Source organism: Periplaneta americana, chromosome 14 (assembly GCF_040183065.1).
Source record: "Periplaneta americana isolate PAMFEO1 chromosome 14, P.americana_PAMFEO1_priV1, whole genome shotgun sequence".
NCBI lineage: Eukaryota > Metazoa > Arthropoda > Insecta > Blattodea > Blattidae > Periplaneta > Periplaneta americana.
Window position 1 is genome coordinate 33,238,986 of NC_091130.1, and position 24,784 is coordinate 33,263,769.

At 34.7% G+C, this 24,784-nt stretch overlaps 1 protein-coding gene across 1 annotated transcript in view; it reads left to right on the forward strand.

Annotated features, from left to right (window-relative positions):
- Positions 1-24,784, forward strand: part of Fife (regulating synaptic membrane exocytosis protein fife) — a 1,049,884-nt gene that overhangs the window by 386,391 nt on the left and 638,709 nt on the right. Inside the window, exon 4 of the mRNA XM_069845197.1 lies at positions 23,853-23,970. Within this exon, the coding sequence (XP_069701298.1) occupies positions 23,853-23,970 (118 nt within the window). The remainder of the gene's footprint in view (positions 1-23,852; positions 23,971-24,784) is intronic.

The following is a 24,784-nucleotide window of genomic DNA, read 5'->3' on the forward strand; positions in this document are numbered from 1 at the left end:
CAATGTTCATATATTTGTTCCTCCAAACAACCTGCCATAGTTTATGCCCTTATTGTCTGTTCTTTGACTTCTGTTAAATTATTATAACTTGTAATTTTTGATCCCAGGTAGTTGAATGACATACATTGTTCTATACTTTTATTATATACTGATAGTTTGCATCTTAATGGTTGTTTTGAAATTCTAATGATTTGGTTTTTTCTGTTGATATTATCATGTTAAATCGCTGAGCTGTTAGTTGGAATCTGCATATTAACCCCTTACTGTATAGGACAGTTTTACACACACTGGTTTAATATTCAAATAACTTAAGTAGTTCTCTCTTTCTCAACTGATGTCACATATGGTCAAATCCAGTTATTCTTGACCATGTGCCATATCTGTCCCAGGATGCAGTTTGAAATATTATATGCTTATTATAAGTTATATGAATATCAAACTGGTATGTGCCATATCTGTCCCAATATGCGGAAAGGGATTAATTTCTGGAGATTATCTTCATTTTCAAATCACAACATCTGATATAATGTCTCAATAATTTATTTCCATCTGAAGTTGTAAAGGTTTCATATGGACTCCCTGTATATTTGTCTTGTACATAAAACTTCAAACATTTTTCCGTGTAAGAGTGAAGAAACAAAACGACAATTTTAAAGGACTAATTTTCCCAGTTACCTTATGTAAAGCTTAATAATGGCATTTAATTTCTACTGATTGTAACATAAATTTGTCATTGACTTTCCTGCCACAACGAATTCCTTTTCGACGTGAAGGATTTTCAACTTCTCCAAGCCATTCGGCTTCAGCCAACGTTTTTCTGTGTAAACACACACACAAGAAAAATTGTAATGTACTTTTAAAGTCTTTGGAGTTCAAAGCATGTACGAGAGCAAGTGAGAAAGTCAAGTTCTAAATTGCATTACGCGTTGGTACGGCACACAGCAACCGCTTCACAGACGAGTAGGCTACGTTTCTCTGGTTGGCGCTTCAGATTTTAGCTATATGTGAGTCAGTATAATTTGTCTTACTGAGAAAGTATCTTCTTTCGTTTAATTCTGGTCACAGTCTTTTACACTTCTCGTATCCAGACGGAGATGAATCCACATAATTTAGGCCAGGTCTGCACAAACGGCGCTCATTGAGCGCGGCCGCTTCTTCGGAGCGTGAGAGCCGTCTAACAGCTCGCCGGAAAGGTACATCGGAATTACGTAGGCCTGCTATAGGTAGAGGATAGTCCACGCAGCTATCTGGAGTAGTTTGTATTATCAGTAGCTGTTTCACTTTACCTGTCTACGGCTACATGATGGAGGAACCTAAAAGACGGAAAAGTGATCATCAGGCAAATTCTTTCAATATTACATGGGAAAATGCTTATTTTTTCACAGCTGCTGAAGTCAATACTTATCTGCCACAAAAGTTTGAAAGAAAGAGGAGAACATAATATAATGCATCATTGCTATTCCATACATAGAGTCCACATCTGTGGAGTAACGGTCAGCGCGTCTGGCCGCGAAACCAGGTGGCCCGGGTTCGAATCCCGGTCGGGGCAAGTTACCTGGTTGAGGTTTTTTCCGGGGTTTTCCCTCAACCCAATATGAGCAAATGCTGGGTAACTTTCGGTGCTGGACCCCGGATTCATTTCACCGGCATTATCACCTTAATTTCATTCAGACGCTAAATAACCTTGACGTTGATACAGCGTCGTAAAATAACCCAATAAAAAAATCCACACATAGAGATACGATGGTTTTGTTGGTGAAGGTCGTAGTAAAATGGTTCATTATTAAATGAGGTAGGGTACGTTAGAATTTATTAATCTTCAACATTTTTAAATATCTCTCTTCAGGGGAAAGGCCAGCTCATTGTTGATATGTTGAATAAATTACGAAATTTCAGTCGTAAACTTACACTATTTTTGTAAGTCAGTTTCGGGAAGGTAATGTGGCTCACTTTCCAACTATAGAAACTGTTCGTGATGAAACCATGTTAAACGATTATGTACAAATATTAATTGCAATTCAAAATGAATTGAATTCTAGGTTCCAAGATCTTGTCTCAATTGGTAAGAAGTTTAAAGTTATGATAATAAATTCCTTCAACACCAGTTGAAACAGTGTCATACGATTTACAGCTTGAACTTATTGATCTTCAATGTGGCCTAAGGGCTAAAGACCTTTTAAATAATACTACTAGTCTGATTGAGTTTTACAAGACTAAACCTCAGAAATAATATCCACGACTACACAAGCTGGCTGCGAAAATGATTGCTATGTTTGGCTCAACATTTATATTTTGTGAGCAACTGTTTTCTATATCAACTTTAATAAGGGCAGACATCGAACATCTGTAACTGACGTTTCATTACGATCAGTACTATTCCTTTCAGCTGCCAACAGCATAAAACCCCATTTTGATGTACTGATAATTAAAAATATAACAAAATGATATTGTATATTTAAGTAGATATAGAGTTTATATTATTTCTGTATTCTTTATTAATTAATAATAGACCAAGATAGTTTTGTAAACAGTGAACGGGAATTCATTTCACGAACACTCGTACTAGTACTGTTGTGTACATTTCGAACGAGATCACCCTTTCTTCCAGTCCACCCTTATAAAGAGCGCAGCCAATATCTGCATTCCCTCTCGACCTGTGAGCCGACTCGGAAAGCGCGAACCTTGTGCAGGCCTGCTTTAGCGCACTGAAAGATAACGTCCGCCAATATATCAATTCAATTTCTCAAAGAGAACTGAGAAAAGTGATGGATAATTTCATAAGCAGATGTCAGAAATGTATAGAAAATGGAGACATACAGTTTCAGCTCTCATTGCGTGACATGGGTACATAACTTTTGAAGTGTATCAGAATTTATTATGCAATCACTCTAGCGTAAGTATCAGCAGAACTACGGACTCACGGATTGCCTGGCAGGCAGGAACCGATAGCTTATAGCCGACACAATCCCTGCCGCAGCTCTGGTCAGACGATTGTTGTTGTTTCGGTACATAGGCTTTCTTTAAGGTATATATTTTGACAGCGAAATTTTAAGGTAGGTTCATTATGAGGTCACTGACAGTTTCATTGTTAGTAATTTTTATTATTCATTTAACTAGTCTCGTCAGAAATCAGAATGAATAAGTAACACTCAAGTGGGCATTCTAGCTCACGTATTGCAATGAGTACTCTCTTATTTGGTCACTCACTTGTGAATAAGTGGCAAATATAAATTGGAAATTAGTCTCATCACTCTTTTATAAGTAGGGACCGTATTCTGGCTTAGGGTGTATGGAGATAAGGTTAGCAGTTCATAGACTATATAGACGTGACGTCATGTTTGGCGCGTGCCACAGAAACTCTCATGGAACACTTGCATCTTGTTTGTGCTGCAGTTGACGTTCTGTTTATGATTCAAAACTAGATTTCATAGACTGTTTACAATTCATTCTAGGGATAAAGACTGATACTACGATGATCTTTCCTATAATTTAAATTATTTGTTCATTTATCTAGTTGATTTATTTTTTTTATTTATTTTAGTAGGTTATTTTACGACGCTTTATCAACAGCTCAGGTTATTTAGCGTCTGAATGAGATGAAGGTGATAATGCCGGTGAAATGAGTCCGGGGTCCAACACCGAAAGTTACCCAGCATTTGCTCATATTGGGTTGAGGGAAAACCCCGGAAAAAACCTCAACCAGGTAACTTGCCCCGACCGGGAATCGAACCCGGGCCACCTGGTTTCGCGGCTAGGCATGCTAACCGTTATTCCACAGGTGTGGACGATTTATTTTTACTGGCAGAATTAAGATCATAAGGCCTTCTCTTCAACTCAACCAGTATAAAATTACATAGCAAATATAAATAACAGCGACACTGACACAATGATGATGATGATAATAATAATAATAATAATAATAATAATAAAATAATAATAATAATAAATAATAATAAAATATAGATGTGTTTAGGCTAGTTATATGTATTTCTAAACGTTAACCAATTACATTTTGTTGTATTCTTTAATCGCAATACGCTGGTATGTAAAGACTATCCTCTTGTAATACTTTATCCAGCTGCCTGGTTTGTGATGAGTGTCATGCATGTGAATTTGAAACCGACCCTCACTTGTTCCCGTCAGAAGAGCAAATGACACGTGTAGAGTGTAAGTATAAACACGGCCCCTTCCCTGCTTGATGGATGGGGCACGAAAGCCAGCTTGACAAATGGAGTCTTATATTTTATTGCCGGTCTTGTATGCTTGGATACAGAGTTACGGAAACGTTGAATAATGGGTTATCGGAAGCGAGGATGTGAAATAATGCTTCTAATTAAAATCGCATTTATTTACGGATATTTAAAATTCCTAGCATCTTTTCTCTGCTTGTAAATAAAAATCCGTGATGTCAGTAACGTATGAATAAACCTTACATGCTCAAAAAAATCAACGCAGACAATATACTCTGGGTGAGTGGAGTTCTACTCCTCTTGAGTGGCTTAGGTCTGCCAGAAAAAATAAAGTATTATTATTATTATTATTATTATTATTATTATTATTATTATTATTATTATTATTATTATTACTATCATTACTATTGCTATTATCATTATTATTATTATTATTATTATTATTATTATTATTATTATTATTATTATTATTATTATTCTCGGAAGGGAATTCAACTCAGATTAAATATGGGAAATGCGTGTCATTATTCGGTTGAGAAGCTTTTGTTATCCAGTCTGCTGTCAAAAAATCTGAAAGTTGGCATTTATAAAACAGTTATATTACCGGTTGTTCTGTATAGTTGTGAAACTTGAACTCTCGCTTTGAGAGAGGAACAGAGATTAATGGTGTTCGAGAATAAGGTTCTTAGGAAAATATTTGGGGCTAAGAGGGATGAAGTTACAGGAGAATGGAGAAAGTTACATAACGCAGAACTGCACGCATTGTATTATTCACCTGACATAATTAGGAACGCAAAATCCAGACGTTTGAGATGGGCAGGGCATGTAGCACGTATGGGCGAATCTAGAAACGCATATAGATTGTTAGTTGGGAGACCGGAGGGAAATAGACCTTTGCGGAAGCCGAGACATAGATGGAAGGATAATATTAAAATGGCTTTGAGAAAGGTGGAATATGATGATATGGATTAATCTTGAACAGGATAGGGAGCGACGGCGGGCTTATGTAAGGGCGGCAATGAACCTTCGGGTTCCTTAAAAGGCATTTGTAAGTAAGTATTATTATTATTATTATTGTTATTGTTATTGTTATTATTATTATTATTATTATTTCTGTAATTCTGTTTTTAGATTTCGCGTAGTTTATAGTAAAAAATTGAAATTATTCAAGTGTGCTTCACAGGGAGTTTTACCAGAAAGATATATTTGCATAATATATGTTATTGTAGGTACGTTAACAGGAAACCACAATTTGAAGTCACACAGAGTTTGTGTGCACTAGATGTGGGCTTCTGGAGTCTTGTCAGCCCACTCGAGGTATGTGGATATAAAGGGAAAAATTGAGACGGTGTCGGGTCATGAGTAGCTAAGGCGGTGAACGTTGGTGCACTCAACGAAAGGTTCCAGGATAGATACCCGGCAAAGGAATTCTTTTTTCCCTTGAAATCATTCTTTAAGAATTCATCGTCTTCCCGTTCGTAGCGCAGAAGCAATTGTTGGCAAACGTCCAATCTCTTCTGTTTCATGTGAGGAAGGAGCATTCGATGCACCCATCGTGAGCAAATTTTCCGGAACCCCAGTTCTGCAATTATCGCCTGCACACGCTCCCGTCATATGCCAATGGATTGACAAGTGTTACTGTGCTGTAATGAGTCCATTGACACGATTCCGATGAGCGTCATTAATTGCAGAACGTGGTATTCCACTGAGTCCTTTGTCAAACAAGTTGAGAGTTGCACCAGGTTCATTACGAGCACGAGCAGACCAACGTCGCACAGTACTGATGTCGACACATTGATCACGATAAACTGCCTACAATCTTCGATGAATGTCTGTCGGGGGCACATTTTCTGCTGTTAAAAACTTGATCACAGCACTCTACTTCAGACGCATCGTCATACTGCTGGTACACGCCGCCATGTTTCGGGCTATAATTCAGAGCTCTCTACTGGCAGAGATACGAAACTTAAGTCACTGAAAGCTGAAAGTTCACTGAATACATGGTACTATCACTAATATTTTTAACTATATTCACAGCGCCAAAAAAAAAAAAAAAAAAATAGAAGGCATTACTTTTCAGTACGCCCTGGTATTTTCTATGTGAGAAAAAAAAAACATTTAATGTCTGTGGTCATAGACCGGTGAAGGGCGAAAGAATTTAGCTTTTTAAAATATTCTGCAAGATATTGAATAGCACACGAGATTGTTTTCCTGTTTTCTTGATGTTTTCGTAGATCATATTTTAATTATCACCGTCACACTCTCTGAATAGTTTCAGCATCTGAATAATATTAATGCTCTAATACTTCCACAAAACCCACTTCGGATAGATATAATTCAATCAGAAATAGATCTCCTAGAACAAATCAACAAAAATCAACACAGTAAAGAAAATTTAAAACAATTGGCCCTTGAAACCGTCAACATCAGATATCCGGAAGATCATTGGATAAGAATTTATACCGATGGCTCAAAAACAGACCATCAAGGAAATGTAGGAGCTGGTATTTTTAGTAATCTTTTTTGCTTCCATCTCCCAGTTGGTTATAATCTATCTGCCTATGATGGAGAAATTGAAGCTATACATGTTGCCTTAAATCAACTTTTATTCGATATGGATAAATTCACAAACGCGGTCATCTTCTCGGACTCAAAAGCAGCCATTTTGTCCATAAATAAAACTGACCACCCCTACACAGAACAAATCAATAATTGTCAAAAAATACTTGCAACTTTAAAAGAACATGGCAAGACAGTTGTGTTACAATGGATCCCAGGACATTGTAATCTACATGGGAATGAACAGGCTGACACATTAGCTAAGAAGGGTGCCAATCTCAAAATAAACCCACGGAAACCTTTGCCATTTAGCTCAGTAAAACAATATATCAAGCAACTACAAAAAGATAATCACCAACAAGAATTGGACATAAACGTTTCGCAACAACGTAGGACATTAGTGAAGGATATACCTCCTGAACCCAGAAGACTGGCAGTTGCAAGCTTTCGTCTTAACGCTGAACATGACATCCTGGGTAAACACCTCAATCGTCTTGGCATCCTTCCATCAGCATCCTGCACTTTGTGCCATCAACAGGAAGACATGGATAGACATCTTGCAAAATGCCCTGCTCTGAAATCCTCCAAGGAAGTCGACCGCTACTGGGAAGCCAGAGCCCGAATGTTTTTAATTACGGTACTTAATCCGTAGTTTTCACCACTTTCTTGTTTTTCCCTCAGTCAATGATAGTAAATATCAGGTACTAGTCATTAGACAAATAAATAATATTAATGCAGTCGTATTCGTAAGTCAGACGAGATACCATTTGTTTTATTAATATACGTTGCCAGTGTTTAAGAGATGTATATTATAATATGCCGTGGTTAAGCAGGATAAATCGTCTGAATAACAGCTTTAATAATATCAAGTGCTCCAGGTGGCCCTTCTCTCCTGGTGGGACTTGTGTCGTGAGATAAGCCCAAGTGAAAACACGCTGCCAGGGTTTGTATTGTTGAGCTGCTGGCGGCACTAGACGTTATCAAGATCTTAAACGCCTCGAGAATAGCGTGTGTGAGAGTAAATTGCTCTCAAATTGCCTACTTAGAACATTTCACGTTTTGTAGATTAAGTGAAGAATAAAGAGATCTAAAGTGGCCTTCTACTTCACCTCTTGAGGGCTCTAATGAATGTTAACCACCAACAATGCATGAGTGAAATATGCAGAATTATAATAAAATGAAATAAATAGACTTATGTACATACATACATACATACATACATACATACATACATACATACATACATACATACATACATACATACATACATACATACATACATACATACATACATACATACATACATACATACATACATATAGGGACATCATTTTATTTTTACTAACATTTCTAATATTAACCTGGCTATACCTTTAGAAAACCGTAAACACTGTTCGCTATCCCCTTCCACGACTGGAGTTCGATGATACTGGCGTAAAACACAAACAAATCACTTTACTAGGTATAGGAGGGAAGAAAAGTATTTTATCCATTTACGTAAACTAGGAAATATCGCAATTTTGAGTTCGATAATTTTCATTAGATTTTTGTTTAATCAAAATGCAGTACTGTATTAAGAATAAGTGTTTTTACTTATGAACCGAGTTATCCATGCGAACGTATTCATTATGCAGTGTATATTATACTGTCAGCAGCACATTAGCGTACAATATAGAGAATGAAGTTAAATTGAAAAATAATCATAATATGGATATTTAAACACAATTTTTGAAAATGGTGGCCGTTCACTTCGATACAGGCTTCAGTTCTTTTGTGCATATTATCGACTATTGCATCTAATTCCAATTGCCAGTTTCGTCCTTCCTATTAGTAACTCATGTTGAAATAATTCTGTACCTACTCTATAAAAGAGTACCTTACGTACAGTAAATTCAATCTTCACTTCTGCCCGACCCGCACAGATAAAATTACACAGACATGTTATCTGCTGTCCGTCCAAGTGGTTATGCCGCAGGATCGTAGAAAGGGGGGAAATCGCGTGACAGTTAATTACTTAACGAGGCCCTTTTATTTTAGTTATTTTAAACAGTTGTATAATATTACATAAACGTCCAATTCCTAATAGAAATTAATGTTTTCAGAAAAGAGCTAAGACATCCCAGCCTTTACAGAGGGGCGAACAGAAGCAGGTGGGGGAAATCAGGATGCGACGTAGGCAAACGGACAGTACCTGTGCGAAAATATGATTCAATATTGAAAGCTCTTTCGTGACTAGAAAACGCGAACATATTTCTGGAACGTACTATACTCACTAATTCAGTGCTGTTTACTATATGCGGCCTTGATTCAGAAGGGGTGGGAGTGAAGTACATTCAAAAACTCGGGTACAATAAAAATTGAAGTAAAAATAAAATGATGTCCCTGTACATATATACATGCATACATACATACATACACACATGCATACAAGCACGCATACATACACATACATACATACACACATACATACACACATACTTACATACATACATACACACATACATACATACATACACACATACTTACATACATACACACATACTTACATACATACTTATATACATACATAAATACATACATACATACACACACGCACATATACATACATACATACATACATACATACAATTAATAATTATATATATATATATATAATAAATTTTTCAGTCAAATACACTTTTCAATTTGTGAGGTCAGATAATCTGTTACATCACAATATTTAATACGAAGTCACAAATATTTTCGACTTTAAAAAGTCATCTTCAGGTACATGAAATGCAAACAATTTTTAAAAACAGGTGTTTGCATTTAAAAATTGTTTGCATTTTTTAAATTGTTTGCATCTCATGCACCTGAAGATGACTTTTTAAAGTCGAAAATATTAGTGACTTCGTATTAAATATTGCGATGTAACAGATTATCTGACCTCACAAATTGAAAAGTGTATTTGACTGAAAAATTTATTATATATATATATATATATATATATATATATATATATATATAATTATTAATTGTACTCACACTTTCCTGAACCAACATGTCTTTCAAATACATACATACAAACAAACATACATACATACATACATACATACATACATACATACATACATCCCCATTGAATTACTGAAATGCTTGGGTGAAGAGACAAGAAGCAAATTCTATCATTATGCAGCGATATATATATATATATATATATATATATATATATATATATTATACGCACACAAATACACAGTGGGCCAAAAAACACATAATTTAAATGGTTATATTCCAGAAGCTAATGATTTCAATTGAAAGTTTATTTCACAGTCCCTGTAGACCAGGAAAGTACTGTAATATTTAATTTTTTATCATTTATTAAACACTATTTTTTATTTTTTGTAAGGCAGTGCAAAATCAATCGTTTATGCCGAACTAAGCATTATTATCTTATGAGTTCAGCAGGCCAATCCGTTTGTTGTGCTATCATCATTTCTTTTCTTTCGTTTCGAGTTCTCATTTTGTGAATAATGAGTCTCTTAACGAAGGAACACAAGATTTTCATTAAGTATTTGCACCAATTTGATAATTTATCTGCCCGTCAGATTGTAAGGAACTACCCTCAGAGCGAATGGTCTGTTTCAAGTGTACAACGACTGATTAGCAAGATACGGACATGATATCCCTCCTCAGAGATTATTGCGTGAAATATCGCATTTCTCAGATTCTCTGCTAGTTTCCGCTTGGAGTTTCAAATGAGATCTTAATCCTATGCACTATTTTGTCAACTACAAAAATCAGTTTACTACAAAATAAGAATTCGTAATATTGAACATTTAAGACAGCGCCTTCTTGAATGTTGTAGTTGGAACAATATGTATGTATTTATTTACACTGCAAGTGGGCAAGCACCCGGTGGCTTGATCAAAGACAGATACCCAATGCTATTGGACAATGAAGAAGACACCTACAAATGGTTGTGCGGGCAAATGGCGGTCATATAGAACATCATGTTTAATTTTTATTATGTGAAAGATCATTAATTATTATTAATTATATCAAACATTCAGTGTCTGTATTTTGAAGTAATAAATCTTATTCAAAAACACATTTTTCGCATCATTGCGTATTTGTCCTCTATAAGATTTTAATTGATCCTAAAAAAACACAATCAAAAGTCCTGCTCATCTTTAAAGTCTACTCTTGCCAACAGTGTATTCATTTTAAATTAATGGTATGTATTTCCGAAAATAGAGTATTTCTAATTATTTTGTGCCATTTTTTTGGGCCACTGTGTACATATAAGGTTATTCAAAAGTAAGTTACATTTTGACGTCGCTATAATATTTTTAAGAATTAAACACACTTAACGTAAGTTACTGATTTTGAAGCATGCATACAGTTCAAGACTTTCTTGAGTCACTCTAGTGTTTTCTTGTCTGTCCGGGATGAGTATCTAAATATTCGATGTGCCATGTACTTACTTACTTACTTACTTACAAATGGCTTTTAGGAACCCGAAGGTTCATTGCCGCCCTCACATAAGCCCGGTAGCGGTCCCTATCCTGTGCAAGATTAATCCAGTCTCTATCATCATACCCCACCTCCTTCAAATCCATTTTAATATTATCCTCCCATCTACGTTTCGGCCTCCCTAAAGGTCTTTTTCCCTCCGGTCTCCCAACTAACACTCTATATGCATTTCTGGATTCGCCCATACGTGCTACATGCCCTGCCCATCTCAAACGTCTGGATTTAATGTTCCTAATTATGTCAGGTGAAGAATACAATGCGTGCAGTTTTCTGTGTTGTGCAACTTTCTGCATTCTCCTGTAACTTCATCCCGCTTAGCCCCAAATATTTTCCTAAGAACCTTATTCTCAAACACCCTTAACCTATGTTCCTCTCTCAGAGTGAGAGTCCAAGTTTCACAACCATACAGAAGAACCAGTAATATAACTGTTTTATGAATTCTAACTTTCAGATTTTTGGACAGCAGACTGGATGATAAGAGCTTCTCAACCATGTATGTGTCTTAATGAGATTAATATAATCCTTGGATCTTCATGGTGCCCCTTAGGGAGTGGCTGAGAAATTTTATAGGATTAATAAAATAAAAGCAATTTTGGATTGATGGACATCAAATTTACAAATAAATATTTATTGAAACATGAGAACTAACTCTTGGCACTTTACAGCGGAGATGAGTTTTCTTGAAAAGCTACTGTAAAGTACATGTTGAATTTTGTCGAAATCGAAAACCAGTCAGTATTCTGACTCGAAAATGAAAGACTTACGTTGGCTATTGATACATTCTGATTTAGCCATCATGTATATATTACACTACTGGTTTGTGCAGCAAATGCTGCAAACTAAGTTCATTAGACGTTCAAATAAACATTTTTCAGATTTATTTTCAATGAAGAATATCAGACATTCTGAAAGTTATTTACTTCCATAATAATAAAAAATACTCCCTCTGAATGGTTTTTTATGCCAAATACTTTTTCTTGAACCTATCCGTCTTCAGTTTTTGAGTTTCAACGCGAAAACGCAAGTAACAATGTCAGGACGATCAGTGGGTTTTTCATGTGGGAGTAAAGCAGTACTTATTTCAGATCATTGCGGATTGTAGGTAGAAGTTAAAAAAAAAATGTCAGGTTTGCTATGCTTTCGAACAATAGACATAGCATCTTGGTATAGCTGCTGCATAAATTATAGTCTTTCATTTCCTTGAAGAGCGAATGTTCCTGTGAGCATAAAGCGAAGTACATATTCATACCTGATTACTAGGGCAAGGCACTTATTGACCGGAAATAGCAAAAAATGCAAAATAAAAATGCATTTAACACCTAAAATAATTTTAAAAAATCACAAAATTTGAAAAATGATCAATAAATTATCCCTTATTACTTATTATTTGTTTTCTTTTCTTTAGAAGCAGTGAGTTGATTTTAGAGAGCAATTTAATGGATGACAGTGCACGTTCAACCCTTAAATTGAAAATGTATCCTATAGAATACGACAGGTTAACAGGCTATATCTATATATATAATTTGAACTGGTAATGGAAATTACGGGAAAACGGCTGAACGGATTTTAATGAGTGACCCCTCATTTTCATGCCTGGCATCCAAAGTTTTTCGGAAAAGTAGTAGTTTTCAGTGAAATGTCAATTTTCCTACATAATTGTCCTATTTTCCAAAATCCATCTGTTGTCAGTTTTGAGAACTAATTTTATTCAATCACGGCCGACTTGATTGAATTTCAGAACAAAACACACACTACAATAAACAATAGGCTATTACACGAAGGCCATGACCTGCAGGATTGCCGACATATTTAGAGGTCAATTCAATTTGTTATTAAAAACTGATTCTGCAGTGTATAATTTTCTGAGTACAGCTGTGTATTGGATATTCAAATGTACGAAACTTGAGGTGGTTTGATGACATTATTACCATTAGAACTTAAATACTATTATAGTTAATATCATGATGCATCTATTTTTCATTAATTGTAGGCCCTACATAATATTGATGCTATATTGATGGCATGAAAGTGAAACGTTTTGTGGTTATGTAAGTAAATGTAGAGAATATCTTAATTTAGATCTTCATTTCTATAATTTACTGAGTGACTGCTATATATAACTACAAAACTTAAGATAATAATATTGTTATTAAAAATCACATATTTTTATACTTATTAACCCAATGGGGTTGAGTCATTTTCATATACTTAATGGCGGTGTAGTGTAGATATTGATCTGTGTCATTGTCTTCAGTATTGGCTCGAGAGAGCGCAAAAATTACAGTTCCTAAGGAAAGATCAAAAGGTATTACTTACTGATAAAATAAGAGGCCTAGAAAATTTTATAGTCTCCAGATAATTTCAGCAAGATCTCTTAGTAGGATAAAATGATTTTACGCTCTACATTTCAAGTTCTACATGCAGCAACTATACGAAAATGCTATTGTTCGAAAGCTTAGCAAACCTGACATTTTTTTTTTTTTTTTTTTTAACTTTTGCCTACAATCCACAATGACCTGAAATAGCTGCTGCTATCGTCCTGACATTGATACTTGCGTTTTCGCGTTGAAACTCAAAAACTGAAGTTGGATAGGTTCAAGAAAAAGTATTTGTCCTAAAAAAAAATCCATTCAGAGGGAGTATGTTTCATTATTATGGAAGCAAATAACTATCAAAAAGACAAGTATTCTTCATTGAAAATAAATCTGAAAAATTTTTATTTGAACGTCTAACGAACTTAGTTTGCAGCAGTACTTGCTGCACAAGCCACTAGTATGCTACAATTTTAATAGAACAATAGAAAAAATATTGATAGGGAAATTAAAATTTCACAATACTATAATATTGTACAACATATAAAAATATGAACATTGCGATAGTTGTTTTCTTTACGGTCCGACAAGGTTTAATAAACTAGTGTGAGAAATAAACCTTTGCCAAGTTAAGGGTTAAATGTACTATATAAAACTCATTTTGTTACTAACGAAGTAAGTAAATGAATGTCACTTGGACAACCCTTGTGAAAAAAACCTAATATTTCAGAACTGGCATGGCCTTGAAATTGTTACCTAGCAAATATGTGCCATTTAAAATAAAATAACAAAAAAATATATATTTTATTCTTTATTGTTATAACAAACTGCAGTGGCTGTTTACAACAAATTTGAATTGAAATGAACAATGAAGACTTTGCGGAGATTCTCAAATGAAAACGATTGTCTATTGTCTGCAAGTAGTCATTTGCACATGGAGAAGCTCCTCCCTACCTCCACTGAAACAATTGGTGCATATTGAAGACAAGTAATATCTCCCGGATTTAGTTCACAGTCAGTAAGTGAAATATTTTCACCAATGGAACAAAATGTTTTATACCCGCTGTTCTTTTTCAACACCTTATTCAATATCATGGATACAGCATGACCCACTTTACTATATATACGATTCAGATCATTGACAAATTTATCTACAATTTGTAGCTGCTCTACTAGTGGCGCTTAGGATTTTTCTAGAGAAGTTATTGCATTAGGAAGAGACTCAAAATTTGTTTTTATGTAGGAAAGTGTACCTGCAATTTGTTTGTCGGCCCAGAGTTCCTGCGCTGTTTTGATTGATGCAGCATCAGTGTTGTCGAAAGTATCGATCACTTTCTTCAAACTTCGAAGTTCTCGCAGTAATAACAACAAGCCTCAATCAATCCACGTTCTCCATCTTGTCAAAACAGATGAAAAGGGCAAGAGAATATCTGGAGCTTCTGTTTTGAATGCTAGAGCTCCATGTGGAGCTTCGAAGAACACTTTCCTTATGCATCCAATTAACTTGTCAATTTCAAGAAAATTAACACGTTACTCCTCCACGGTCCGATGTAATGCATGGGCCAGGCCTGTGACATGCACCATTTTTTGAGAAGAGCGCATCTGACGAATTAGCAACTTTTATCATGTTGCATTTGTTAACAGCAACACATTATCATTCCGAATGCCCTCAGGCCATAATAGTCTCAAAGACTGGTCAAACAGTTTTCTGATCGTTTAGTAGTTAGCTTTGTTCAACTGCTCACAATATAGTAGAAATGGTTCACCATGGTTCCTTGCTTCCAGAAGTCCCACAATAACGTTGGCTATGTTGAGACGTTCAGAGTTGAAGTGGATCAAATCAAAATTTTCATAAATTGAGTTTAATTCATTTGCTGATTATCTGAAGTTGGATCTTTTCCGAGCAGTAATGGATTAAGTCTTAATTCCACGATGTTCTGAGCCATAGTGGATCAAGTCACCAAAGCGTTGCATCAATTGAAGGGTTCAGAGCCATAGTGGGCCAAGCGCCATTTATTAAAAACGGAGAAATCATGAGTTAAAGTTAAGTGAGTGAATACCATAATTTAATGAAGATTGACATATAATTTAGTTTTAATGTGTATACTTTATATTATTTGCTATATGTTTTATTCAATTATGGTAAGCACTTAATTTTAACCCTTGTTTTCTCCGTTTTTAATGTATGCCGCTTGGCTCGCTATGGCTCTGACCCCTTCAGTTAACTTCATAATTGTTTATATTTTATAAATCTGGAATTTGAGAATGGAGCAATAAAATTATTGCTAGTCAAATTAGATAATCCACTAGAGCAAGTTAACTTTAAGTCCTATTATCTCAAAATTACGTCTCGTGGACTTGATCCACTTTAGCCCTGAACGCCTCATGTATCGTCCCATAGTGTCTGTGGTTTCATCTATAGAAACCCATGTCTTTCCTTCTCCAACTCTTTTCCTTATTTCTTGCAATGTTGTGTTGTAGCACCTTCCAACGTAGGTTCTTCTTAACGTTCTGGGATCTGGAATTGATTTTCCGGTCTCCTCTTTTAAGAATGTGTGCAGCTTTGGATGGGCCAATTCGTTCAGTGGAATATTCGTGCATAGAAATGCTGTACACAACTTCTCACAAAATGGCGAAAATGTTGAACAAGTTTCCCCCAGAAGCATCTGTTGTAGGCCACGTTGTACACCACGTTTATGTTGTTGAATCGTATACTTTTTCGGCAGAAGCTTGTACACCACAAACTTTGTAAAACAGTATTGACCCACCAGTGGAAAAAATATTTTCTCCTTATTGTGAAATAAATTGTTTTTTAATTTAACAATTGCATTTTCTTTCACTTTTGGCATCTTACTGTTCTAGTAATCAACAAAATACCTAACTCATCTTTTACATACAGACGACTAGCAGAATGAAACTCCTTCCTATTTACGTGAAGAGAAGGAACGATGAATAGACTTGGATGAGTTTATTATGCACATTCCTTAAAAACAGGGGAAGCAAGTACTGTTTATAACATGTTTTCTTGGAAATGAAGTCGAGTTCAAAATGCTCATTCCTTAAAAATAGGGGAAACAGGTACTGCTTGTACCATGTTTTCTTGGAAATGTAGTCGAGTTCAAAATGCTCATTCCTTCAAAACAGGGGAAGCAGGTACTGTTTATACCATGTTTTCTTGGAAATGTAGTCGAGTTCAAAATGCGCATTCCTTGAAAAATATGTGTAGCAGTTATGACGCAAGTCTCCTTTGTTTCCTGTGGACGTTATTTGCTTATAAAGTAATAATAAACGAGCATTAAAGACAGAAATGACAATGAAAAATTCCAAATATAATGGCATGTAACACTTTATAGAAAACTATTTAAAAAATGCCGAAAAATGACCTAAAAATGCAATTTCCTTTAAATAAAACTACAATAAAACAACAAAACTTGTATTACTTAAACTTTTGAAGTATTACTTGCCAACTAGTTATAGAAATGTACACGTCAGAGCATGCAATAAATTAAAATCGATCAATTTTCATACTTATTGTTACTTCTACCCACCTTTGACAAAGCATTATTGGCGAAAATACTATCATGAAGTTAAACTGTCCTTTGCCAATCAAATCAATAAAAAGAACCCTTCTTTGACTAATAAATATGCTCATAGCAATTTCCTGAAGTTGTGCATTTTTATCATGGCAGTAAAGATCTATAATAAAAAGAATATCTGATTACTTAACATCAATACTGTACATAATATATTATCAAGAAGAGAAAGTGATTCAGCTGAACTTAAGAAACTTGTTTCTAAAATCAGGTGAATTTCTCGAATAATATCTCTTTTGAGAATAAAGATGTTTAGGAAAATATTTGCGGCTAAGCGGGATGAAGTTACAGGAGAATGGAGAAAGTTACACAACGCAGAACTGCACGCATTGTATTCTTCACCTGACATAATTAGGAACATTGTATTCAGACGTTTGAGATGGGCAGGGCATGTAGCACGTATGGGCGAATCCAGAAATGCATATAGAGTGTTAGTTGGGAGACCGGAGGGAAAAAGACCTTTTGGGGAGGCCGAGACGTAGATGGGAAGATAATATTAAAATAGGTTTGAGGGAGGTGGGATATGATGATAGAGAATGGATTAATCTTGCTCAGGATAGGGACCAATGGCGGGCTTATGTGAGGGCGGCAATGATCCTCCGGGTTCCTTAAAAGCCAGTAAGTAAGTAAGTAATATCTGTTTTCTTCCACCATGTTAATACTGTCAAATCAAGTGCTTATACAAGTTTTGGTCACTCGAGCACAATTATGAGGCCCGTAAAAAATAAGTTTCCCTCGGGCCGTGTATACAAAGAAAACACACTTTAATGAAAAGATTTATGGGAACAGATACAGCAGTTGTTGAGCTATTTCCCACCCGAATTTCGACATTTGTCATACCGTGTGGTAGAAGTCTGCCGCCTGGGATCGGAACCAGTGTGTGACAGCCGTCTGCACCTCTCTGTCGATCCCATGGTGTAACAAATGTCTCAATTTCGGTGGGAATATGTTGAAAAATAGCTCAACAGTTATTAAACATACAACTGTAATAAATTATTTCTTTATATGTTTAGTATCTCATTTATGAACACTGTTGAATTTGACCATACTTGTGTTAATTTAATTATGGCGACTAGTGAAGAAGAAAATTTGGTCAACCAGTACCACGTCATGCGTCTTCAAATAGAACTGTTACAAAAAAAAAATATGGTTCAACAAAACCTGCCTAAAGGAGGCTCTAAAACGCAAATATGTGAACATTAACAAAAAGTGTTCATACAACAGTAATAAATTATTTCTTTATATATTTAATATCTCATTTATGAACACTGTTGAATTTGATCATACTTGTGTTAATTTAATTAGCTCAACAGTATCTGTTCCAATAATTTTTCTAATGCACTTGTGTTTTCTTTCTGTAAGCGGCCCCAGGGAAACTTATTTGTACAGCCCTCGTAATTGCGCTCGAGTGGTCAAAATTTGTACAAGCAATGTTTTGACGTTATTAACTTAACATTGTGGAAGGGGGGGGGACTTTTTTATCTGCCCCCAAGGGAATGTTTGCTTATGAGTATACATACTTAACCAAATAGAAGTTTTGTTAATATTAAGAATTTTCCCCGAACTAAATTGCAGTGTCCTTACCTTCAGTTATCCTCTGTTGAGGTAAGAGTGACTGCATAGCCAATCCAATAGGATAGTGGTATTCAATCTTCGGGGTTGTCTCATGAGGTACACATCCCACTGACACATTTTATTATATTTGTTGAAAATTATTACAATTTACGTATTGGAATTGTTTTTTGTTATTTCTCGTAAATACAATGCAGTTTGGTGTGCGAAGGTAAAAGGAATGTATTTTGGGGGTACGCTTGCATAAAAGGTTAAATACCACTGCAATAGGGTATACAATAATGATGAAAATTGAGATAATACTTAATTAAATGCTAGCAATGGAATTAACGTAGTGAAAAATTGTTTTGACTCTAATCTCCTGTCCTTAAATACTAATAACGCTACATATATTCCATTTTCTTTAACAACGGAAGGTTTACCTCCACCTATGAATAATTATCATTTAGTAATACCTAATATTTCATGTAATGAATTAACAAATAATTATCGTAATTCTCCACATCTAACACCTTTCACACAAGTCAAATATTTAAGAATTATTATATATCAGCATTTACGTTGGGATAAACAAATTGATTTTACGTGTACAAGTAGAAGAAAGACAATTTATAAATTCCTAATACTTCGAAATTTTAACACTAAGAAGGCATTGAGAACAATATTTTTAACTTTAGCACAATCATTAATACAATATGGTATAATAAATTGGGGTGGAGTAGCATCATCTGTACTTAATCCATTAATTTTATTACACAGAAGACTAATAAAAATTTGTCTAACCAAAAATATGGATTCCCCAACAAATTTAATTTGTACAGATTTTAAAGTATTAACTATTGAAGAAATTTATAAATATAGTTTACTAACTCACTACTACAGAAATCAAATAAAACATAAATATAATCGACATGAATATCGTACTCGAAGACAAAAGTCTACTTTCCCATTAATTGAGCCTACAGTAAATGTCATACAAGTGCAGCACTTAAACACGGTGCTAGTTTCGGCCCAGGATTTTATAATAAAATTACAAACCATTTTCCAAATTGGAAATATTTTAAAATTGATCCTTTTAAAAAAGAAATTTGTAAAATTATTCATGAAAGGCCTATATAATATTAACAAATGTGCGTATTTTTTACCTTTTTTATTTCTGTCGACTTTATGTTTTTATTGAGTATCAATTTATATTAAATGTTTATTTTGTCTCTCTTTTTCTCTTATTTTTTTTTATCTTGTGTGTTATTTATCGGTTTGAATTAAGTTACTGTATGTAGTAAACTGTCCTTGTAAATTTTATATTGTATTATTGGCTAAGACCACACCGTACACGAACCTGGCTCTTATGATAGTGGCTGGAAACATTTTTGTTTTATAATTTTAATTTGTACTCACTTTACCTACTAGCTAGCTAGCCAGCTAGCTAGCTAAATAAATAAATAAATTAATTAATAAATGAATAAATAAAGAAATAAATTAATAAATAAACGAGTAAATAAATAAATAAACGAATAAATAAATAAATAAGTAAATAAATAAGTAAGTAAATAAGTAAATAAATAAACCAATGAATCAATGATTAAATAAATAAATAAATAAATAAATAAATAAATAAAAATTCTGCACTCAGGTGCACAATGTAGCAACTTTTCGTCTCCACTTAGCTTTATATTTATATATGAAAACATCTTTCGCGGCAGCCTTGTCGTAGACTAAATCTTTAAAATACAATAAATGAATGAATGGAAGAAAGAATGATTGAATAAATTCATGAATGAAAAATGAATGAATGAATGAATGGAAGGAGAAACATTAAAAAGGTGCGCGAAAATGCGTCCTTTTGCAAGGGAGTTTCGGGCTGAGAAAAACTGAAAACGTGAGCTCTAAGCCTGTAGGCCTCTCGTCTCACTCCGAGGTTCCCCGTTCCACTACATGCGATATCTACTTCGTGAAAAAAAAATTGCGGGGATTTAATGTTTACTACTTTTCACATGCATTTTACTACACGATCCGAGCTTTTTTATGTTAAAATTCTTTACCTAAAAATGTATTTACGGATTGTATTCAATTGGCAATAAGTGTGTGACTAAAATGCTATGTTAGAATTATTAATTATACAGCTTATGTTCAAAAAATTGTTGCAGACATATAAATAAAATATTACACCTTTCAAAAGTTAATTAGGGGAGAAGTGAGTACAGTAAGACAGGGAGAACAGTGAGACATTTTTTATTAGATTGTAAATTTTGATGTTGAGATGCTGGAAACAGTGGAATTGTATGTTGCATGAGTAAAGTAACAGTATTTTCATACTCGATTTGATTCTTGTTATAAAGCTGAGTGATGAAAAAATAATTCCTGATTTTTCACTCTAGAAGTAAAATTTTGGCCTGTGTTTAATGAAGGTTATATTGTATGTACAAATGAGATATAAATATGAATGTTTTGTTACCTAATAGTATGGTATTTGAGATTATGTTGGGCAAAGTTTCGTCTTTAGTGTTTTAATTTTGAAGTGATGACGTTATTTTTAAATGAACTATGCGTAAAGGGAACAGTGAGACTTGCCATTGAAGGGTACACTGAGACGTCTCACTGTTCCCTGTACCAATGATTTGCAAAAACAAACTGTAATTATATTACATTTACCAGTAACTAACATTAAAAATGAACATATTAGTAACCAATTTAGGAACTGTAGTTTAAAATAATGGATACATTACATTTTAATGGTTTCATAAATAAAAATATATTCACAAAATTTAAGAAAATGTTAAAAAATAATAAAGAATTAAATTAAATTCTTCTAATATTAAGCTTTGTTGTTACCAAAAATTCATTTCATTTTTTTCACAAAAGTTTCAAATGTCCTGGAAAATTCACTTTTCCAAATGTTCCAGATGCTTCAATGGTTTCGAAGTCAGACATCAAAATGATTCTAAATAAGCCTACAGAACATGTCAAGATAAAGAGACAGCAAGTTTTTGTTTTCTTTTGAAATAAATGTAAATCATTTCAATGTCTGTTAATAGACACTGTGGTGTCTCACTGTACCCTCCTGAATGGGAACAGTGAGACATTTACATTTTTTTGACAAGCACGTATTGTATATTAAGTCCTTCATCTATTAACATTTTTGTTTATGTATTATTATACTCCACGTTTTAATGTCTATTTCTATTGCACTTGATTTTAAAAATACTTCAATTATCACTTGCATTCATAAATCTTAATATTTTGTGTCTCACTGTACCCACTACTCCCCTATCCTATAAATATACTTCTCTGCGAATAGATATCTTCTTGAATAGCATATTATATTTCTTGTAAAACTCTGGGTTTAAAGCGAAGTTGCGTGGTTATTGCGGGCACAGAACTTGTTGTGGTGTATTTTCATCTGAGGCTTACACTAAAAATATTGAGGAAGCAACGAAACACATATCAGGGAAATCAATCTGAGATGGTGTGACAGATCTTAACTGCGGGGTGGAAGTGGCGTGCGACCGGAAATTGGGAGTCGTGATGGAGTTGATAACGAGCCGCTGCAAACGTGGCGAAGACGCTCAGAGCATAGGAACGGGAAGCGATGCGTTCTCCATGAATAGTAGAATGCTGTGAAACAAGTGAGGAGCATTTCTGAGTTAAAGACGTGCGTTAAAAACTGTCCGTACTAATATGAAACTAGTGAGATTAATAATTTTTAACAGAGAGAGATAAAAAGAGTAGATACAGAAAGGAAGGAATAAGAAGAAAGAAATAAAAAAATAGGATAAAGGGAGAAGTATGCAAGGAGAGAAAAAGTTCGACAGTTGAAAGCAAGAAAAAGTAATGTCTTGGATAAAAAAAGTAAAATGCAAGGAAACAAAAATGTTTGAAATGAAACAAAAGAAGGAAAAGTAATAGGATAAAAGAAGGAGAGTGCAAAGAAAGAAAAAATTTAGCACTTGAAACAAATCAAGGAGAAATGAATAGGATAAAAGAAGAAGAAAGCAAGGAGACAATATTGTTTTGCGTTTGAAATTAAAGAAAGAGAAAATAATATGTGAACTTCTATGATAAAATGTCTAGCTTTCATTAATCAGGTAACCTTGTCGTACTTTAATTTTTATTGTAATTGTAATTGTAAATTTAATATTAATTGTAATGTTATTCTTCATATTATATTTCTAATCCCCTGGTAGAGGGGCAGAGAAGACCTGATGGCCTTAACTCTACTAGGTTAAATAAATAAATGCTAGATACTACTAAATATTCTAGCTGTGAAGCGATGTACGAATACCATTGAATGTAAATAAATACAATACAACACCTCCAGGGAATTGAAACCCCCCACTTAGGAACCACTGCTCTATTCCTTGTAATGGCACGATTTTATAGATTTTTTAATGCTCGACCATGCCGAAATGTAGTAATTATACACCTGGTAGCAGTCCTTTAATGCATGTCATTAAAGTACACCTATTCATTAAAGTTCAGGTTTTCGATTATTCTCGGATATGCAATCGAAAGACAAGTAGCAAAACGTCACGCAGGCTGGAAATCCAATAGTGTTGCAGAAGGTTATGTTCTGTTACTATAATAATTAGCGTTAATTGTAAATAATATTCAAATAAATTCAATTTGTCATCTCGTTTTTCAATGTCGAATTCAATATTAAGGTTATATCAAGTTTAACGTTTATTTTACTCTCTAAATTATATATCAAGGTCGTCGACATTCTTTGCCCGGAAAAAATCAATACTTTCGCGTCTGCGCACATCTCACAATTTACGAGATTGCACAAGGTCAGTTCGCTCCCCAGTCACATAAGAATAACATGAATACTTATTTATGAATAATTTCAAGTTAGAAATATGGTCGAGCATAAAAAGTCGTATGAAACTTGCCTTTAGTGGTAATTAAGACGCTCGTATGAAAATTATGAAACTCGCTTGCGCTCGTTTCATAAACATCCTCGCGTCTTAATTACTATCATTATAGGCTCGTTGTATAATGTACTATTACAGTTCCTGCAGTGATTACAGAAAAAAGACAAGGGTATCTCTTGCTACACAGCATGTTAATCACGTAAGCAAACCGAGAAATGAGAAGTGACACGTCTGTTGCAGATGGTGACGACGAACGAAGGGGCGCCTAGTTCGTCTGATCCGGGGAGCGAGTCTGGAACGGCGCTCAGCAAGTTGCGTCAGACGCTGTCGTCCAGTCTCATGACGGCCCAGGACAAAGGTAAGTCCCTTCCACCTGTACGTCCAGCTGCATTGACATTATATCTGGAGTCGTTGAAGGGCGGCGCTACGTGTGTTCGAGTGGATTGGAATACTTGCCAGAGAATTTTCCATACGGGCTATTCCATATGAAATTGATCAGTAAAAAAACCTCGCATTTTTTTACTCTAATTTTTTCCCTATTTATACAAGGTGCTGAGGTGAGTGCATTTTCAAAAATATACTATCGAAAGTCAAACGGTTTTCGTGTTGTTGAGCGACAAATTTAGCGTATTTTATAAAAACAAGCCTCTTTCAGCGCTCAGAACTCTGGAACCATTTACTGCAGAACATTGAACGAGAGCTTATTTTGAGGCTGACATTTGGTAGGTTATGTTAAGAAGTAATCTTTATTTTTATTATACACAGAGAGACAGATAATCTGATTTTACTTGCTTTTAGGCTTTTTGGCCATTTGTAAAAATGTAAAAAAATATTGAGAAAAAAACCTTGCATTATTAAGAGGGATTCGGCACTGTTTGCTTAGTGGTACGGCAATAAGTTTCGAGGGTATTAAATAAATTATTTTCATACGCCTAGACTTGAACGGTGCAGTACCACAGGCACTGGCCGAGAGCTGAAGATAAGCGAGCAATGGGCGTCATTTTACTCCTGTGTTTATGAAAACCTGTGATAAAGCTAGCACAGCCATGACTGCTAGACGACACATCACGTGTTTGTCTCCTGGCCTTGCTTGTCTCGGCTAAGCTCCCGTCTCACAGTCAGCTGGTTAGTTCACGCGCGTACCTACTATTTATTTTCTTTATTTGATATTT